Source organism: Leptopilina heterotoma, unplaced genomic scaffold (assembly GCF_015476425.1).
Source record: "Leptopilina heterotoma isolate Lh14 unplaced genomic scaffold, ASM1547642v1 Lhet_65, whole genome shotgun sequence".
Classification (NCBI taxonomy): domain Eukaryota; kingdom Metazoa; phylum Arthropoda; class Insecta; order Hymenoptera; family Figitidae; genus Leptopilina; species Leptopilina heterotoma.
Window position 1 is genome coordinate 232,981 of NW_025111152.1, and position 22,415 is coordinate 255,395.

General features: G+C 27.8%; 3 protein-coding genes across 4 annotated transcripts in view; 2 read left to right on the forward strand and 1 right to left on the reverse strand.

The window, feature by feature from the left end:
• LOC122510011 overlaps positions 1–22,415 on the forward strand; it is a 197,330-nt gene that overhangs the window by 22,035 nt on the left and 152,880 nt on the right. For both annotated transcript variants that reach the window (XM_043624390.1, XM_043624389.1), the window contains one exon: positions 4,322–4,596. The gene's annotated coding sequence lies outside the window, so the exon portion shown is untranslated. The remainder of the gene's footprint in view (positions 1–4,321; positions 4,597–22,415) is intronic.
• Positions 14,764–16,311, forward strand: LOC122509975 (putative uncharacterized protein DDB_G0282499). The gene has a single exon (XM_043624338.1). It carries the CDS (start codon positions 14,764–14,766, stop codon positions 16,309–16,311), a length of 1,548 nt encoding a protein of 515 aa, XP_043480273.1.
• LOC122510012 lies at positions 17,613–19,145 on the reverse strand. The gene is made up of 4 exons (XM_043624392.1): positions 18,819–19,145; positions 18,108–18,383; positions 17,894–18,029; positions 17,613–17,753 (listed from the first exon to the last, which is right to left on the reverse strand). Exons 1-4 carry the CDS (start codon positions 18,953–18,955, stop codon positions 17,712–17,714), a joined length of 591 nt encoding a protein of 196 aa, XP_043480327.1. The 5' UTR covers positions 18,956–19,145; the 3' UTR covers positions 17,613–17,711.

The following is a 22,415-nucleotide window of genomic DNA, read 5'->3' on the forward strand; positions in this document are numbered from 1 at the left end:
AAATTCTACGAGAATTTAATTATTTAAATGCAAAAATAAATAATTTATTGAATAACTAAATGTTTCTTAAAATTGAATTATGAGAATTAAATTTTAAAAAACATTCATTTATTCAATAAATTTTCTTAAGGAAATAATTTGCATCATTTCTATTTCTTAATTACAATTGCTTTAAGAAAAATTCAAAGATTTTAAAAAAATGAAGGAAAAAAATGTTTATAAATTCTATTTGTCAATTGCAAATATTAATTGAAAGTGAAATTGAAAATTTCTTAATTTTTAGATAATAAAGGAAAAATTTTACTCAAAAAAAGGTTTCTGTAACATTTATTTACGAATTTCTTTAATTGTAAAATTATATGAAAACATTAATAACTTCTTTTTTAAATTAATACTTAATTAAACTTTTTCAAAAAAATTAATTCTTTAAAATTGACAGTTAAAAATATAGAAAATTCAAAGTTTCAAATATTTTAATTTGAATCCTTTTCAAGCTTATTCAATTATTTAAATACAAAATAAATAATTTATTGAATACCTGAATGTTTCTTAAATTTCAATTCTTATAAAAAATTATACCAAATTAAAATGGCATTAATGTGCCTTTAATGGGCCGATCTTCGTCACATCACTGGCAATTGAATTTTCCTATTAAAGATTGATCAACTTTGACAATAACGTGCCGTTATTGGGCCAAGCTACGCCCCAATACTGGCAATTATAATTTGCCATCAAAGATACAAAATGTTTGCCATTAAAGTGCCACTAATGTGCCATTAATGGGCCGATCTTCGTGACATCACTGGCAATTGAATTTTGCCATTAAAGATTGATCAACTTTGCCAATATTATGCCGTTACTGAGCCAAGCTACTCCCCAATACTGGTAATTATAATTTGCCATGAACGATACAAATTTTTTGCCATTAAAGTGCCAATAATGAGCCATTACTGGGCCGATGGTCGGCACATCACTGGCAATTGTCTTTTGACATTAAACATTGATAAACTTTGCCATGAATGTGCCGTTATTGGGCCGAGAGCTGGCCCAGTCTTAAAAAATTTGAAATTCTGACCATCGGCACCATCATTGGCCCAGTAATGGGACGTTTTGGTTACCAATAATGGCCTAGTAACTACTGCCAATTCTCGGCAGACATTACTGCACCAATGATGGGCCGTTTTTGCAGTCTTGGCATTTCGCACTTGGGTTTGGACCCTTTTTTTTAAATTTATTTATACCTTATAATATACAGAAGATTTTCCAAAAAGTTTTGGAGTGGGCCTACGCGTTTAATGAGTTGTACAAAATTTTCAAAAATCACGTGCAAGGTGCTCACGTTCTACGAAACGCCTCACAATGGAATTTTTTTACAATTTACTTCTCAAAAAATGTCTACAGACTAAAATTTTTAATCGATTCGAGTGTTTTTTGTTTTAAATAAAAGAAGAACAATTTCTGAAGATATCTCTCCATGCAAACCTAAGAATCTTCAATTGTTTATAATTTTTTTTAAAAACAAAAAGTTAACAAATTAATTGTGTAGTTTCCTTTAAAAATGAAAGATTATTTTCTTATTTTGCTACTACACATGTCCTAAATCAGATTCAATTAATATAATATACGACCACCAAATAAATAGTAAAACATAAAATAATTTATCTAAACTGTTATAAACAATATTAGTTAACAAATAGTTAACTTTGGTTCCTCTCCATAAAAAAACTTTGTTCTTTCATATTCATATTGTACTTTAGGTTCATTCAATGAATACATCTCCCTTTCGTTAAAAAACAATTTTTAATTGTTATAAACAATAATAGTTAACAAATAATGAACTTTGGTTCCTCTGCACCAAAAAGAATTTTTTTCATAGTTTTCATTGAAGTTTATTACAAAGAATGTTTGTGTCAAAATAAAACAATAAACATTTGAATGTAAAATATATATTAATTGCATTTATTTTATATTAATTAATTTTTTTATTTTAATTTTCAAAAACACAAGGAAAGCAAAAAAACATTTAATACAAATTTATATAAATTAAATTGTTTATAGTTATTGAACAAACTATTTCATACGTTCACTATTTTTTAACATATATTCTTTGTAATAAACTTCAAAGAAAACTATGAAAAAAATTCTTTTTGGTGCAGAGGAACCAAAGTTCATTATTTGTTAACTATTATTGTTTATAACAATTAAAAATTGTATTTTAACGAAAGGGAGATGTATTCAAAAATAAAAAAACACGTATTTCTTTTTTTTCCATATAGATTGAGAAAAAAATATGTTCAACCGAATTCTCAAGGTCATAGGTAAATCTTGCGTGGAATTGCCCATATATAATATAAAATTATATATAATAGTTTTTGCAAATTACGAAAAAATCGTTCTGAATTTTCGTATAAATTTTGTAAATAACGAATGGGCGCGTCTATTTACTGACTACTGGTTTTTCGTATACTTTTATAAATATTCAAAAATTCTGAATTCAAAGTAAAAAATAATAATTTCAATTTCTTGAATATATTTACCGTAAAAGCAATTCGTAAAATTATATTAATCTTTAATATCAACCCTGAATGTCCTACGTTTGAAAAATAAAATACTAAAATTTCCTTTCGACTTTATCATATATTGTAACAAAGTTTCTTTCAGTGTGCACTCATAACCATAAAAACCGCTGCCAAGTTGTACATTTTTATAACTTTGGTGTTCATTTCATGAACACTTTGCTTCCTCATAGAAATAATAATAATTGAAATATAACAATTAATTTTTATAAAAGAGTTAAAAATCATTAAATCTTGGTCCAAAAAATATGTTTTTATATATTCTATAAAATGATTATAATAGTTTAATAATTACACATAAGTTAATAAACAAGAATGTTGAAAAAATGTTATTTTCCACAATTTTTGATTTTTCAAATACCAATAATTTGATAATTTCTGACCGAATCAGGTTCAAAAATAGGCCAATCGAAGCCTTTTTAAGTGCTCTACAAGTTGGTAATGATACTTTTGAAGTTACTTTTATATTTTTCAACAAAATTTTCAAAAAAGTGTTATTTTCGAAAAATTTAGATTTTTAAAACTTTAATATCTACGGATAATATGGACGAAAAATGTTCAATGAAGGCTCAAAAGATGCGCCTGAAAAAACTCTACAAAACTAAAGAAAAACATTTATAGGTGTCCTAACATTTTTTTTAAGTTAAGGCCAAAAAACGTTTTTTTACAAAATGAAAAATGCAAAAAAAATATAGTTAAACTTTATGAATCGGGCTGAAAATACTCTCATTTTATGTCCCCCGGGGAGGCCTGCAATTTAAAAAAAAATTGAGGCCTTTAGCTCTTTCTTGTTCTGAGATATTGAGGCAAATGTAATGTTAGTACACACACACACACACACACACACACACACACACACATCGGGACAATTTTTTAAAATCCGTTTTTTGGACTTCTGAGATAAAATTACATAAAAATTTTTTTATATTTATTTATAACATTTATACGGGCAATGCCCATTCGTGCATAAAGTACTAAACGATTAGGTATAATGAAAAAAAGTTTGTAAATATGTCAAAAAATCACAATCAAAAATTTTGCTAATACAATCCTTCCTCTATGAGGAAGCAATATGAAAAAAATAGTTTAAATAAAGTAGCAATTAATAAATATGAATTACGCCGGTTAAAATATCCTTCTATTTGGTCGAAGAATAATAATTTATGGTAAAAAAAATGTGCCACTAATTTGAAAAATAAATTTTTTTACAACAAAAAGTCCCCATTTCGTGAGATTTCCCCATATAAGAGTTGAAAACCTGTAACACTAGATAAATAATAATAATAATTTTTAATCTTTTGAAAATTCCTTCATTGGATCTCTAATAAAATACCACGTCAAATCTCACATGAAACTCTATGTCGAATCTTAAATGAAATCCTATGTCAATTCTGACATAGGAAATGAATTTAAATTTCCCATATATATTCCTACCTACTTTCCCTTACGGAACTGATGGAGTTCTTACAAAAAATTTAAAGACGCACTCTAAAATTGTGTAAGAAATAATCAAGAAAACCACAAAATATCAGAATCACAAAAATGCATCAGAATAATTTACAAATGTCAAAAATGTCTGTCTGTGAGCAAGTATTACTGTTTTTGCTGAAATATCTTTCTTTAAAATATTAGATTAAAAGGTTTTTAAGATTATATAAAAGAATAAATTAATATATTGCAATATTAAATCGAAAAATAAAGAATGGTATTTAAAATAATAATGTTATATATTAATGTTTTAACAGAATTAAATCATCGATTGGATTATGTACTTCGTCCAAGTGGTTTAGGAAGAAATTATCTAACAACATTAACATCTCATACGGGTTACTGGAATAATTATGACGTTGCCTACTTTGTAATGACCAAATTGTTTCCTAATTTGGAAATGTGATTTCAAATTTTTAATAGAACATTAGGCTCTTTAGAAAAAGAACATAAACAGCCAATGCAGTCAATATAAAAAGAAAGAAATGCCACCAAAACAAATCTGTGATAATTGAGAAGTGTTATATTAAAGGTAACATATTTGTATTAGATAAGTTTTTTAATGAATTCTTAAAATTTAATGTTTTCTAATTGAATATACTTATTGTAAAATAGATACTTCATTTATCAAGTATTTAATTGTACATGGATACATTTATTGGATATGACTTTGGCACCCAGATAGCATCCTTGTTTTGCAAGATGTTTTCGATGTTAACTTTCTGGAAGTTATTAATGTAATTTTGCTCGAAAAATGCAAGGAGAATTTTTCCTTGCATTTCCCAATGGGAAAAAGACCATTGGCGCATTAATGACCCAATATATTGGGAGCCAACATTCCAGTATTGTCCGGACAATACTGGAATATCAATATCAATAATATCAATAATAATATCAATAATGGACCACTAATGGTAGAATCGTGGGATGTCCACGCCAATGCCAATAATTGGCAACCATTATTGGCACATTATTGGCTGCCATTAAAAAACCAATAATAAAAAAAAATTTTATTAAATTTTATAAAATAATAAATTTATTTATTTAATAATTATTTTAAATTTTAAGATGAATTTATCATTCGGTGGTATATATAATTCAAGGTAATGAATTTAACAATCTATCCGAATCAACTTTTCACTTAGCACTTAATTTCATGTATCGACAGCACAGCTATCCTAAATACAGAAACCTGCCTTCTTGAAAAATATTTTTCGAAATTAATTAATAATTTCTAAAATTTCAAAGAATTAGGAAAAAATCGGAGGCATGGTGGCCACGAACCCACGACCTTTCTACTGCCGGTAGACTGCTATGCCTCCTATTTTTTTCTAATTCTTTGATATTTTAGAAATTATTAATTAATTTCGAAAAATATTTTTCAAGAAGGCAGGTTTCTGTATTTAGGATAGCTGTGCTGTCGATACATGAAATTAAGTGCTGAGTGAAAAGTTGATTCGGATAGATTGTTAAATTCATTACCTTTAATTATATATACCACCGAATTATAAATTCATTTTAAAATTTAAAAATTCGCCATTGAATCTAAATTGGCTTAATTATCACTTTATAAAAATTTCTACCTTACCATGAAATAAAGTAGAAGTATAAAAGTATCAAAGAGTTGGGAAGATCTCGGAGGTGCATGTAGCTCAGTTGGTCAGAGCAGTCTACCGACAATAGAAAGGTCGTGGGTTCGTATCCCACCATACCCCCGATTTTTTTCTAATTCTTTGATATTTTAGAAATTATTAATTAATTTCGAAAAATATTTTTCAAGAAGGCAGGTTTCTGTATTTAGGATAGCTGTGCTGTCGATACATGAAATTAAGTGCTGAGTGAAAAGTTGATTCGGATAGATTGTTAAATTCATTACCTTTAATTAATAATTATTTTATTTAGGGTCATTTGGGGGTAAATGTAAACAAGGGGTAAATGTAAACAGTAGATGTTTCAGTTAAATTTACAAATTAAAAAATAAGTACGACGTCAATATTTTTACCTCAGCTCACCTACAAGATGTTATTCTGAGTATTGCCAATATTTTATTTTGACAATTGGCAATGCCATAGTGTAAGTTACCTTTTAATGCAAAAAAGATTGAAAACCAAAGTTTGACTGTTTTAGTATTTTGTCTCGTATTTGCATAAAAATAAATTTAAAAATCAAACAAAAATATGTAATTCTTCTTTATTAATGCCCTAACAAAAATTGACCTTGATTTTTGATTTTCGTCAATTTAGTTAATAAATAATTAAGTGTTTACATTTACCCCGAGAATTCGAAAACTCGGGGTAAATGTAAACAGAACTTGAACTACATTTTAAAAGAAAATAATTGAATAAATTTGCTTCTATTTCACAATTTCATTAATTTGGCAATGTAAAATTACATAGAAAAGGAAATTAGGTCCTCTTTAAAAAAAAATTTGATAAAAAAAATTTTTTTTTTGAAAATTTGATCAATTTTTAAAAATATTTTTAGGTTCATCCGCCATTTTGAAAATTTAAAATTTGACTTCAAATATTTAAAAATATTATTTTTAGGTTCATCCGCCATATTGGATCCACCATTTTGAAATTTAAAAATTCGATTTTAGATTCTTATTCAAGTTATTCAAGTTTTTACATTACTAGTTCAACATTTATTTTCTCTTTAACCTGACGTGCTAGAGACTTCCACAAGGTCTTAAATTAAAGCTTGTAATGTTCACTAAAAGACCAATATCCATAAAATAAAAAAAAAATAAAAATTTTTTTCAAAAAATGGGATTGAAGACATAAAAAATTTGTGTTTTTGGATTGCTTTAATAGACTTTTTGCAATTGCTTGGATTCGCTTGAAAATGGTTACTTGGGGTTTTTGGGGTCGCTGATTACGAATCCGATATTAGTTTGCAAAAATTAAAAATGGCGGATTCGTAATCAGCGACCCCAAAAACCCTGAAATAACAATTTTCAAGCGAATCCAAGCAATTCTTAATTTTTACATCTGCCATCTTGGTTTCGCCGTTTTAAATTTTTGCAAACAAATATCGGATTCGTAATCAGCGACCCCAAAAACCCCAAGTACCCATTTTCAAGCGAATCCAAGCGATTGCAAGAAGTCTATTAAAGCAATCTAAAAACACAAATTTTTGGTGTCTTCAACCCCATTTTTTGAAAAAAATTTTAACTTTTTTTTATTTTATGGATATTGGTCTTGTAGTGCACATTACAAGCTTTAATTTAAGACCTTGTGGAAGTCTCTAGTACGTCAGGTTAAAGAGAAAAGAAATGTTGAAAATCCTCAAAAAAGCGTTTTTGGGGTCTTTACCCCCACTTTTCTCAAAATCCTGACGTGATGGGCAAATTTGGAAGTCGGGATCGTGTTCAGCGTCCAAAAATACATAGGAAACCATTCCGCTATCTCATAAAAAAAAGTAAGTCTTTTTTTGTTGACCTGTGTTATCAGTCAACTGGTTGATTTACTATACATCTACGAAGAATTTTTATCAGTTTTTCCATCCCTTAAAACAGTAGTATACTTGAAATAACTTGTTTCTTAAACCTCGCTTAACTACAGTGGTGTTTACATTTACCCCGAATTTTAGGAAAATTTCAAAATCTCGGGGTAAATGTAAACAGTCAGTTTTAGGCGATTCAGGTGCATCAATATTTTTTTGAACCTCATAAAATTTTTCTAGGGAACTCTAGTTACAAGTTCATGCAAAAAAATCCGTCCGTTTTACCTTTTAAGGGTGGAGTCCCATGACAGCGTTTTGCGTTGCGTCTTAATGGGAGAGTAAAAGACGCAAATATACGTTTGCTGCATTCTCTCTCATTACAACGCAACGCAAAACGCTGCCATGGGACTGCGGCCTAACAAAAAAAACTAATGTTTTTGGTGAAAAATAGATATTCCGTTTACATTTACCCCAATTGACCCTATTATTATTATTTATTATTAAAAATATTAATTTTTTTAATTAATTATTTTATAGAAATGGTTATTATTTTCTATCACATCGAAATGTGAATAAAGGGGCTTGTATACCTCCTCCGTTCTGAGTATATTCAGAAACGTCCAGCGTTTTGATTGGCTATGCTCATAGAGAATTGCCAAAACATTAAATTTTTTGGAAATTCTCTATGAGCATAGCCAATCAAAATGCTGGACGTTTCTGATATACTTAGGGTGCGATCCCATGTGAGCAGAATACGTCGACCGAAAGCAGAAAATCATGAGAGTGAAAAGAACAACAATATCTACCTATCTCTTTTGCACTGATGATTTTCTGCTTTCGGTCGACGTATTCTGCTCACATGGGATCGCACCCTTAGAACGGAGGAGGTATACAAGCCCCTTAACCCTTTCGTTCATAGTCTAAGGCTGTGTTTACATGCTTGCGTTGAAACGCTGCGTTTTGCGTTGAGCAGTGAGTGTAAGAAGGACGTAAGTATATGTCTTTCTTTTTCTATCTCATTATTCAACGTCTAAAAATTATTTACCTCACATCCATCAATGCAAAAATAGGAGAGGACGGGCAGAATAAAATTCCACAAATATTTGTGAGAATGCTGCCTCCTTATATACTTTTCAAGTTTCATGTTAGTTGCGAGAGAGTTTGAAACAACACCTCCTACGGAGCGTTGAGCGAACTACGTACTTACCGCGCTGCAGAAATTATCATGAGGTAAGTATGTAGTTCGCTCAACGCCCCATAGGAGGTATTGCGTGAAACTCTCTGTGACGCGCCGAGTCTGTTTTGCGCGGTAAAGTTCTCAAAATTCAAATTTGCTTTAGTATTGTTATGAAAATTTGATCTCGAATTTTATTATGATTTCAAAGCGGAATCCTCGACGACGTTAGAGTTCGTTTCTGCAATGAAGAGCTAGAAAGCTCAACTCCCGCGGAGAAATAATTATGGTAAAACAACTTGAAGTTAATCGTGAAAATTTGTTACAGGATTTTACTGAATGAATAAAAGGAAAATTTATCTCTTTTCAAACTGCAACAATTTATTTCTATAACGCAACAATACAACTTAAGATTTGTTCCACAAAGTATTTCGAACTTTATTCTTTCAAAGTCGGGGAAAATCTGACGTTACATCTCTCTATCTCTACAGTCTCAACCTGGGGCCTCAACCCCCACCCCCGAAGGGAAAAGGGTAGGAGTACATCCATTCCCATGCACTCTTGCAAAAAACTGGAAAAACCAAAAATACGGAAAAGAGAGAGTTTTCTCGATCATATTATCCCTTCGAGTAGTAGAGGCGACGAAACAAAAGAGACCTTTTTTTATGACTCAGGCCAAGGGGGTCTGGCTGTCTCATAGCACACATGTGCAAAACATATTTAACTATCTTCGGATATAGGATTAAAACTATAAACTGAAATTCTAAAGAGTACCAAAATAACTAAAACGTTCACTTTAGTTTCGCGTTCTTATTCACAATAAAAATCTATTATTATTTGTTACAAAAGACCCAGCTTTCGTCTCCTCTACCACAGGTTTTGTTATAATTTACAGTTCTTTTCCGCTAAAGGTTTTACCGTGAGAAAATACCCAGTCGAATTGCCCATGTTGCTTGCCAATATTAATATAGTCTTATAAGTAAATTTATTGTAATAATTAAAACGATATTCAAATTTATCCGCACATTTAGTGCTGCCTCTACCGGAGAGGAGCGAAATTTCAGGCATACGTTACATCTCTCGCAACTATCATGAAACTTGAATAGTATATAAGGAGGCAGCATTCTTACGAATATTTGTGGAATTTTACTCTGCCCGTCCTCTCCTATTTTTTCACTGATGGATGTGAGGTAAATAATTTTTAGACTCTGAACGAAAGGGTTATTCACATTTCGATGGGATAGAAAATAATAACCATTTCTATAAAATAATTAATTAAAAAATTTAATATTTGTAATAATAAATAATAATAATAATAAATAAAATAATTATTAAATAAATAAATTTATTATTTAATAAAATTTAATAAAATTTTTTTTTTTATTCTTGGTTTTTTAATGGCAGCCAATAATGTGCCAATAATGGTTGCCAATTATTGGCATCGGCGTGGACATCCCACGATTTTACCATTAGTGGTCCATTATTGGGTGCCAATAATGGAATTTTGGCTCCCAATATTGGGCCATTAATTCACAAATGGTAGACTAATGGCTATTTCCCATTGGGTTCTCTCGAAAAAAATTACCAATTACTTTGAATTACTATTCAACATACGAAATAAAATTCCTATTCATTGTCTTTCCATGCAAAAATGTCCATTTTAATACAAAAGTAGAGGAGACTGCGGGGTAAAGTCGGTCACTAGCGATTTGACGCTATGAACTCCAATTAAGATGGAGATATCGATACTGTGAATAGTACTGGAAATTCAACTTATGTTAACGAACTTTCGTTTAGTTTCATGAATTCAACATGGAATCAGAGGCGGTCAAGTGTTTCTAGAGGTGCTAGTAATCAACCGTTCTTCGGATTTTTAAGTTTTTTGATCGTTATTTCTGAGTCTTAACTTATTTGGGTTAAGTTTTTGTTATGCTATAGGATGTCTTTTTTCAAAGTAGGGAAGACCGAGGAGGAAAGTAACAAAAATCAGTTTTTTCGTTGTAGTGTTCAAACTATTTAACGAATAATTTTTGTTAATACCTTAATTGAAAGCTTGGACTTTTCCCTTTTTAATTAAATTTGAATTAGACATTCAGATCAAAAAACTAGTTCAAAACATGCCTTTTTCACGACCTCTGCATTTGTTACTTTCCTTCCAACCTCAGAGGTGGAAAGAAACATTATAGAATTATGGTTAATATTACAATTTGAAGACTGTTATAAATTTATAATATTTTTATTATCAACTTGGAAAAATACAAAGATACTTAAAGTACAAATTGTACACATTTGGCACAAATTTAATACATATTTAATATTTTTATTAAAAAAATAAAATAAAATAAAATAAAAATAATAAATTTTTTGCCAAAAAATTATCAGTAAATTCTTTATAAAATATAGAGTTTACATCAAATTGAAAAATCTATAAGTAGGGGAGACTGGGGCGAAAAGTGAAATTTTGCATAAATGATTTTTTTAGACAATATAACCCGCTTAGATGCAAATATTTATATATCAATATTGTTGGGCGACTTGTTTTCTACAACTTTCAATATAAAAGTTTCTGATATTTTCGCGTAAAATACGTTTTGTCCTTTTTTGAAAATTTTGTTTTTTTCTAGCCTACTAAAACTATTTTTTGATAGGTGTTAAGTAGTAGATTAGTTAAAGTATACGTGAACAAGTAATTATTAATTAATAAAAGATCTGTGTTTATTTAACAAAAGCTTTAGAGGGAGCGTTCACAAATGATGTCACGTTTTTGGGGGTAGGGGAGGGTCTCTCCTTAACGTGACACAATGTATTTTTACATGTGAAATTGCGTGACAGGGGGGAGAGGGGGGTCTAAAATCCCGAAAAATTGCGTGACATCATTTGTGAACGCTCCCAGAACAGTTATAAAGTTAATAAATAAAAATTTCGAAAATTTTTTTTTTATTTATTTCACGTGAACGGTTATGTTTTTTGACAGAGTACTTGCCTAATGTAAAATAAATAATTTTTAAACAAATAAATCCGAAAAAACGAAAAATGTAAAAATATTTTTAACAACATGTAAAAATACATTTAACATTTAGCCCCAGGGTGCATTTATGGCTTTAACAACAAATATAAAAAAATCTGACTAAAGATATTTAGCAAATACCTTTAGGTACTGTTACGTATGACTTCGTAACTATTTTTAATTTTTTTTATTAATTAAAAATTATTTATATTATATAGCCTCATTAAAATTGGGAATCTTGTAATTAGGTTAAGTACACATATACAACAAACACTAAAAGGGCAGACAAAACAACCTATCATCGTCGCAAGATTATTAATTTCAATTCTATTAAATTAGTAACTCTCATTAAACTTCCTTGGTTTCATTATTATTTGGATATGTCAATTTTATAAAATTATTGCGAAAGTCACGGACAATACCCATATTTCAAAATGAATTTCATTACAGTTTCCAAAGAGCTTGTTTTTCATCGAAAAACTCAGATGTATTGATGTCAAATATTTTAAATAAAAGACACATACAAGTGAAACTACTGTGATGAGAAATCATTGAACTCATGCCATGCCATTAAAGGAATTTGCAAGCTTGCAAAAAGCTTGCCTCGCCACAAGAAGTTCAATGGGCTGTGTGCAACAGCCTCCCCACTATTAACATTTTTATGAAATTTTAAGGTGCGTCCATGATTTAGACTGATTTAACGATTGAGTTTGACTTGGTTCCTCCCGCAACAAAGTTGTGTATATTTACTTTGTTGCTCTCGGGAATTGAGAGTTTTATTTTCAATCATATATATATATATATATATATATCTATATATATTTTTCATAAGGTTTTTTAAGAATATTGTATTTTCTTGAATTAAGATATTTGAGTTCGGTTTCTATATTATTTGGCGTGATTAAGTTGATATAAAAGTAATTGTTTAAAAAGTAAAGTGAAGTTAAAATAAATCAATTGAATAAAAATTTAAGTTCGGTGACCCCGATTTTTAAATATTTGTTCAATCATATAAAATCAGTGAATAAAAAAAAAGGGAATTTATTTTCATTGTGGAATTTTCAAATAATATAAATATATAAAAGTGACATCTGAATAAGAAGGCGACCAAGGAAATAAATTGGGATACTGGAATATTAATCTCAAACAGGTGTATATTAAATGCTTCGTCGGAGGAAGTAATCTGATACTTTTCTGAAATAAGTTTAAAAGTAATAAAATTGTTCTGGTGAGTTGACTTAATATTGTCCAAACATACTACACATTCTATACAAATACACAGTTTTCTTGATTTGCATAATATTGCGCATAAAAATAGATTATAATTATTAATTTGTAATTAATAACAAACATATAAAATCGTGAATGTCAGTTTGTTTAAAACAGATACACAATTATTAATAATAAACCATATATTATTTTAACTGTATAAAAAAGTGTTTTATTGAAATTTTACACCTATTACGATATATCTTTTCTTCCTTTATACTCGAGTAAATACCGTCTAACCGGAGCCGCTGAATAATAGCGGACTTAAGAAAGGGATCCACTACCTTTAAAATATTTTATTTCCGAAGTGCAAATACGTTTCCTGAGGATAATTGAATATAATTTCAATTCTTTGTTTAATTGATAAAAGTAATTTTTCCAATTAAATAAAGTGGATTTTTTTTTGTGATAAAGATTTATTAAATTATTATTAAATAAATTAAAATTCATATCTAACAAAATTGGTGGCAGCGGTGGGATTTCTTTCTTTTATTTATAAAAATATAAAAAAGGAAAAATAAAAAAAAATGTAAGATAAATTATATCACATACATACTAATACACTTACACATATTATACAAAATTGAAATATTGAATTGATTCATTATATGCAGTGTACTATAATTATAAAATATTTTCTTGTGTTTTATCTATTTCAGGAAAACTACGTTTTTGGGTTTCTAGTTAGGTGCGGGTAGTTAGAATTTTTTTTAACTCGCTAACGTCGAGTTTAGGGAACGGTAACTATCCTTGCAGTCGGCAAGCTCTGGTTTCCTTAATAAATCGGTTTTATTTCCTCGAATAAAAAACAACCTTGTCGGAAGTGTGTAGCCACTTGGACAAGTGAGAGGATTGAAATTTGTCGAATACTGATAATGATTAAATAGGGATTTCGTTAGAAAAATCAAAAGTGAATTTTCATTATTTTGAAATAATAATTGTTTGGCATTTAAAAGTTACTTGGTTTACAAACTTTAATTCAAAAAATGAATAAAAATGAATTGTTAATGTAAAACGGGATTTTTTTATTAAAACAAACATTCGAGTTTAAAATAAAAATAAAGAAAAATACATTTTTTTTAATGTAATAATAGATTTACTAAATATTGATAAATAAATCATAATTTGACATGAATTGAGATGTGTTAATAAATAACACATAAAAATAATTTCAAGATTGAGGAAGAAAACGTGCTGACGAGTAAAACGGAGTAGAATTTCCAAGTCAAGGCCGGTCACAACGAATAAAGAATTAAAGAGAACAATGTGTAGAATCTCAAATAAAATTTGTGTCATTTTTCATAAATACAGCAAACTATAAATTAGAACTTATTTGCTATTATTTTGTTAAAAAATTAAGAAATTTTTTTTTTAGTTAAATGTTTATTTAATTTCAAAAAAAGATTAATTACAGAAATAATGCATTGACACAGTAAAAAATGCAAGGTTTTTCTTTTCATCAAGTATTTAGAGCATTAAGCAATTTTGTAAAAAAAAAAACAAATTATATCAGAATTATGCAACAATGGGCTAATATAAAACTATCGTGTTATTGCATTATGTTTAAAAAAATTTTTTTTTATTAAAGTTTTCTGAGTTAAAGTTAAATCAATTACTTATATTTGAATTATATTAAATTAAAAATGGAAACAGTTTATGACGTACTGTTACAAAGAGGACACATAGAAAGATGGAAAACGGAGGGATATTATTTTGAAGCAGAAGATCGAAAAAATAATTCTACAGATCAATGGCATCCAAATTAATGTCAAGATAATTATAACGTTAAGCAAGATGTACACAGGATGGAAGACAATAATTATGATCGAGATTCTGATTATTTTGATGATGATGTTAATTATGAAGATCAATACAACTACCAGAATGCAAGCAACCAATTTAACATGTATGAACTACATTCACTGAATTATTATCCTGAACCAAATGACCAACAATGGCAAATACAGAACCATCAACAAAGTGAACAATTTGATGAAAGGACATATGACCGTAATGAATTTAATAACCAAAATAGGAACACGCATTTTGAAGAACATTGGAAAAATTTGGACATGACATCACAAGGCTATGAAAGAAACAATTTTAACGACAGGGATCGGTACTTTCAAGATTATAACACTAATTACAGAAAGTACACACATGCAAACGATGAACAGAACTTTCATCTCAGTGAAAGAGATAGAAGATACAACGAACAACAGGAAATTTACAGAAGATTATGCAATCGACAGCTACCATCTTTCAACAATGATTGTTATAGAAGAGATTATTTTATAAACAAACGCAAATTTAATAGAGAACGTGTTGATGATTTTATAATACCACCCGTTATATTCAGCGATTCGCAACCAAACAGGAACCTTGAAAAGGATAAAGAACAATGGGATCATAACATCTCACCTTCTATAAGTGAACTACGACTTGCAACAGAAGAATCCACCGACAAAATTACCACTCACAGTATAAAAAAGACAGTGGAAGAAGAACAAATAGCGGTGTATACGAATCCTATTATAAATAATTCCGATGACGAAGAAGATATTAACATCATTGAAGAACTTTCTGAGAAAGAAATAACAATTGTTTGGGACAATGAAATGTTTGAAGACGATGGAAAAATGGAGGAGGACACTTTACAAAATCTTGGTTCGGAAAATAGCAACTTTACAATAGATTTAAAGGAAGAAGACGAATTAGAAAACTATACTTGTGCTATTAACGACATTTTAAAAGAAGACAATGATATTTCAAAATCTAAAATTAACCGTGGACTAAATGAGATAAAATCAGATCAGGAAAGTAACGAAAAAACTATTAAGAAAAGTAAAAAACTTTTAGATAATACACAGACTAATAATGAGGATATCGCAATCGTGGAGAATTCATATTCACTAATAGAACGTATGAATTCGGACAGCCCAATGACAGAACTAAGAAAAGGAAAACCCCCTGGAAAGATCAAATTTATATCTCCGGAACAATTAAGTATGGAAAATAAAGAAGAAAAAAAAGACGAATGGAATAATCAAGTATCAAATGCGGACGTAATCATTTCGACAAATACTTACGCTGAAGTTAAAGAATTCGTCACAAATACGATTTTTTCATTTAAAAGCCTAAATCAAGAAATTTCAGAAATGGTGAAATATTATATCTCAATACACAAGAAATTATTAGGAACACATCAAAAATACTTTTGGATTAAATTTTTACTTGACACAAATTGGAAAAAGGAAGCAGTTTGCAGATTCCAAGAAAATGAGTTACTACAATGTACAATACCTAAAATAGTAGGAACAAAAGTTCTTTTCAATAGGTTGGGTATTGTTTAAGTGTAGGAAAGCTTTTTTTTTGCTGGCCTTTAAATATCATAAACGAACTATATAATAAACATGGGTAAATCAATTAATTTAAAATATGGGTACAGTAAATAATAATAAAAAAAATACATAATAGCTTATTATACTTATTACTTGATTAAATGAGATAGAAAAATTAAATAGAATTTTGTGAACATTATAAGGGGTTAATTATTATAATTATTATTAATTATTATAAGGGTTATATGGGTTAATTTATTTGAATTTCGCTTGTTAGGAAGTAATCACCATAACAAAAAAAAATTAACAATATAAATAAAATTTTTGATATATATTCTATTAGATAGGCATAAATTAAAATTCATTAGGAATAAGAATACTCAGCTTGTAGGTACTCTGAAGTAGTGGTGAAACGCCGGAGAGCCGAGAAAAGTAAAATAGAAAGAGACAGAAGCATAGGTTCATGCATTGCTTCATGGCGGTAGCTGACAAGCGGGGAGCCAAACGAATAGAAGGAAGTGGAGTAAAGGTGTACGGAGCAAAGCATTGTCTCGTGATAAAAACGAAACAAGCGGAGCACCTATGAATATGATGAACGAGAGAAAGAAAAACGAAAGGAATCAAACAGTTGGTATATCTATATATAGTAGCCAGTATATAGATATACTAACAATTTTTTTAAAAACAATAAATGCATACAATTAATGTAAAGCATTTTTGTTATAATAGTTTTTTTTTCTCTTTAAAATAATAATAATTTTATTAAATAGAATTTAAACAGCAAAAGAGCAAATCAAATAATAACAACAACATAAAAAATAACACAAACAAAAAATTTCATATTATTTTTACATTCAAAAAAATTTTAATACATAACATATAATATAAAATAATATATAATAATAATAAAAAAAAATTCAAAAATTTGTTAATTACAAAATTATTAATCAAACAATTATTGATCGTTTTTTTAAATTATTTAATTGATTACAATTGTTACTTTTATTTCAAGAAAACTAAACTACATTTTCCTTCCAGAATAATTTTTTTCCATTGAAAAAAGGAGGATAATAAAGAAAACATAAACACCATTTTTTTATATATACATATATTTTTTTGTTGTTGTACGTTTTAATACACAACAATACATAAAAGGTAACTAAACACCAATATTTAAAAAAAAAATTTTTTTTTACAATACTAAAAATGATATAAAAGAAACAAGTCAATTTTTATACTTTCTGTCAATTAAAATTTAATGATCAAAATTTGAAAAAAAATTAGTCTAAATTTTATCCTAACAAAATTCAATTTAATAAAAAAAAACATTTCTAAATATTAACCCTCAAATTTTAAAAAAAAAAGAAAATTTTTTTTTCTCTGGTACCACCAACATCTAATTCGAGCTGAACTCACTGGGAAAACCACACAGATGACACATTTAACTTCCAGCGCTGAAACAAATAAAAAACAACAACAATGAATTAATAACAAATTAAAATGTTTTTGTAAAACGGAACAAGTTAAAAACAAATTAAATATATAAAAAGAAAATAGTTATATATAATTAAACAAAAGTACATAAAAAACTTACAAGTTCCCAACCGGAATAAGTCAATATTAACTCCTCCCAATCTCTCCTGTATCGCTGAACATAAACCAATTCAAAAATTGGATTTTTTGGTCGGAAACCACGTACAATGGGCAAAACAGGCAAGCTCGAAAAGGATCTAAAATAAAAACACACAAAAAAGTTTTATTCCCAATTCATTTTTTTAGGTAATTATTTTTTTTTTAAATTTGCTCACCGTGTACGCACGTTGACGCCTAAGCATCCAAATATTTCCTCAATCAGCTCATCCTCCGACTCATTACACACAGTCGGCATCAAAAAATCTGAAGGGCACCATAAATAACGGACTTTATATCGTCGCTCTCCCCAACACCAGAGGTACTCCTGTACCCATTCCGCTTTTTCACAGTCATAATTCCGACTTTCTGACAATGCGGTCTCGCAAGGCCAGAGACCATTAGGATCCACCCGAGACGCAGCATTGACCCAATTGGAAAAGAACACACCTCGCCTAAAATTTTTTTTTAATTAATTTTTTTATTTTCTATATACACAATTTTTTTTTACACAATTTTAGTTCCAAAATTAAAACATGACAAAAATATAAAAACAAATACATGAATAAAACCAATAAAAGAAAACATCAAAATAAAAATGACACTATTGTAACATAAATAACACTAACATAAAAGATCAAGTTTAACACTATTAATTTTTAAAATTTATTAAATTTCAAAAAAAATTATAACAAATATTACACTCTCATTATAGAACATTTAAAACGCCTGTATTCAAAAACAGCAAAATTTATTGAAACTTTAATATTTTCAAATTGAATAAAAAACGCAACACTTTAAAAACACAAACAGATGAAAATCTGCAATCCTTTTCATGCAAATTTTAGTATAATACATGATAAAAAAAACGAATATAAACAAATACGTACCCCAAGACACCGGATTTAATTTTTTTATCCTCCTCGGCCAGGTATTTTGTCTTCAAATATGCAAGAAGACCATCAACACTATTGCTCACAAGATCCAGAGCAGTACGCAAAACATCTAAATTATATACACCGGCCATTTTTTTTCTCGTTTTTTTTTAACTTCACGAATCAACAAAACGTAAAACAGATCACAACAACTGACGAACAGAAACTGAGAAATATTACAAAAAGCACATATATTTCAACAAAACACATTTGCAAAGTTGCAAATTTTAACCGTGAGAACAAAAAAAGGAAAACCAAAACCGGACGCACACGATCTAATTACATCTCCATTTTTTTTTCACTCATTTTTTTTTCTTTCCTTTTTTTTCTTAATTACATATATAAATAAATAAGTATATTACTATAATTTTTTTTTCCTTCTCTTTTCTTTCTTTCTTAAATATTTTTCTATATATATACTTGAAATAAGTAAACAAAATAGTTTTCTAAATTTATTTGTTAATTGGATAAATCGATTTAATAATTGTTGTATAAACTTCAGATATTTTTCGTCCCACTCTACTTTACTATTTTCTTTTAGAAATGTAAATTTAAAAAAAAAGGTTCATACAAATGTTTTAAAAATCTAAGAATTCACAATAGTTACAGTCAACCTAGACGTAGAATTTTTATTTTATATTATGAAAAGATTGCCATTGTGAATCCTTCAAATTATTTTCATCATTTCCATCTTTCATTTTACTCAATTTTAGCTATGAACCGTTTCTAAAGTAAGTAACTTCTTTTAAAAGTTATTTTAAAAAAAAAAAAAGACAAGATTTTTTTTTATAACTAGAGTTTATAGTTAAATTTTACAAAATTCCAATCATTAAAAAAATCTGTTAAATAAATATGGAAATCAAAGAGATTTAAAATAATTCAATTTTTTTTTAATTGAATTTTTTTTAAAGAAATGATTCTTTAGAGCTATCGTCTAAAAGTATAACAGAAATTTGGATTTTCAAGGATTTCAATTTGAAATTTTTGCAAAGTTTAATTTTTTTATATCCACGCTATAATGTTTTTAATACTTAATTATTATATACAAAAAAAATAACGTTAACTCATGAATTGATTTTATTAAAAAGTTCTATCGCAGTACTATTCATAAATACAAAAATAAATATTTGAAACAAAATATACAGAAAATGTTTAAAATTAGGTGTACGAACTTGATTACGCGACACCGTATCAGGTTACACTTCAGGTGACTAGGTCAGTAGGATATAAACATTGAAAGAAATGCCTGAATAGAATATTAAAATGTCTCATTCACTTTTATGTAATTTAAATGGAAAATATATATTTCTTATTATTTCTCGTTCTCTAAAAATTATAGCTGATAAATTTAAAAATAATATTTTAACGAAATAAATTATCAAAATATACACAATGTCTAAGAAGCAAAATTATAACACATAAAACAATAAAAGCAATCTCAGCACTTTATTAAACTCAAATTTCGAAAACTCAAATTATATTTAAAATTTTAAAATAAAAAAAGAAATGCTTAAATATTACAACATAATTAAATACATAAATTTGTAACAAAATCATTTTTCATAAAAAAGAAAAAAAAGTCTTTAATTTACATTTATCGAAAGCAAATTCGTCTTATAAAATGTATCACGTACACTGTAAGAAAAATTAAGTAAAAGCAAATTATTTTTATTTACAATAAAATCCTCCTAAAAAGGAAAGTGACAGATATAACCATTTAGCAAAACTTAATTAAAATTTGCCTCTATTTAAGAAGTTTTTCTATTAGTCAACCTATGAAGCTGTCAAGGGACGACAGCGCATAAAAAGGGGGGTATAGGGGTAGAAAATCAGAAATTTTCATTTTTTTATGCACCATGTATGCATAAATTTTATTAATTATTGCTTGTCATTTTTTTTAAATGATTTCCTGCAAAACTTATATTAAAGAAACAATGTCAGCCAATAAAAATTGACATTATTTCTTTAAAATTTTGCAATATTCGGAACCGACACAAATCATCGAGGCATGTTTAGATTTTCGTTCTTTATAAATGTATTTAAAATTTCATGAATGTAAGTTTAATTAATAAAATATATTTTTTTGTTTTAAAAAAAAAATTTTTTTTAATAAAATTTAATATAAATTTAAAATCTATCATTGTTATTATACCAAATCAAGAAATTAGTGACACATAGGTGGTTTTGTAAAAGTCATTTCATGTAGATGTACCAAATTTCAGATTATTTAATATAAACAATAGTAATTCTTAAAAAAAGCATGAAATAACTTGTAACTTTGTTTTCGTCTAAAATACAAGAAGAATAGATCAAATAACAAATAAAACTTTGTAATCGATGCAACACATTTCTTTAAAAAGAACAAAATATCCTCAGAAATGAACAATTCTTTATAAACAAAAAGGCGATTTAAAAATTGTACTAAAATTTAAACAAATTGATACAGTAAATTCAGTTTTTTTACATTATGAAATCATTTCATTACAAAAAGATCTATTCTATGTATTCTACGTTTAAAATCCGAAATAATTGTAGCATGAATAATAATTAATAATAATTTTTTTTTAACATTTAAAAAAATCAGACATCACCAATTAAATTATTTAAATTTTTTTTCGTAGAAAGAAACATCATTGTACACCGAAACAAGACAAATAAAATCTAGCCTGGTAAAAAATGCAATAATATATCAGTAATTAAAGTAAGTTTTAGGTTTTCAGTAACTCAATTAAAAGAAAAAGCAAGTTTAAAATCACATATTCAAGCGCATTTTTTTTCCATGCTCGATCTTAATGACTTAAAATACAAAATTACTTGTCATTAAACAACGAAAAATTTCCGACTATTATTATTATTATTATTATTAATAAAACAAAAGCAAACTTCATTTATTTAAAAATCTTCCTAAAACAAAAAAAAAGAGGAAACGAATTTTTGATATAAAATTACAACTAAAAGTTTGCCTCTGTTTAAAAACCATTATTTTCAGCAAAACCAACAACTTAAATATTGTAAAACCATTCAAAGGAGGATTATATGTAAATCTCACAAAATTATATGTTCAACATAAAGCTGCCAAGGGACGTCAGCCAGAAAAAAGGGGGGTATTTGTTACGTATGACTTCGTAACTATTTTTAATTTTTTTTATTAATTAAAAATTATTTATATTATATAGCCTCATTAAAATTGGGAATCTTGTAATTAGGTTAAGTACACATATACAACAAACACTAAAAGGGCAGACAAAACAACCTATCATCGTCGCAAGATTATTAATTTCAATTCTATTAAATTAGTAACTCTCATTAAACTTCCTTGGTTTCATTATTATTTGGATATGTCAATTTTATAAAATTATTGCGAAAGTCACGGACAATACCCATATTTCAAAATGAATTTCATTACAGTTTCCAAAGAGCTTGTTTTTCATCGAAAAACTCAGATGTATTGATGTCAAATATTTTAAATAAAAGACACATACAAGTGAAACTACTGTGGTGAGAAATCATTGAACTCATGCCATGCCATTAAAGGAATTTGCAAGCTTGCAA

Coding starts and splice junctions, on each gene's coding strand:
- LOC122509975 (XM_043624338.1), top strand. CDS start 14,764: ATGGAAGACAATAATTATGATCGAGATTCTGATTATTTTGATGATGAT.
- LOC122510012 (XM_043624392.1), bottom strand. CDS start 18,955: ATGGCCGGTGTATATAATTTAGATGTTTTGCGTACTGCTCTGGATCTT. Junction 18,384..18,818: donor ATTAAATCCGGTGTCTTGGG/GTACGTATTTGT, acceptor AAAAAATTTTAG/GCGAGGTGTGTTCTTTTCCA. Junction 17,754..17,893: donor CTTATTCCGGTTGGGAACTT/GTAAGTTTTTTA, acceptor TATTTGTTTCAG/CGCTGGAAGTTAAATGTGTC.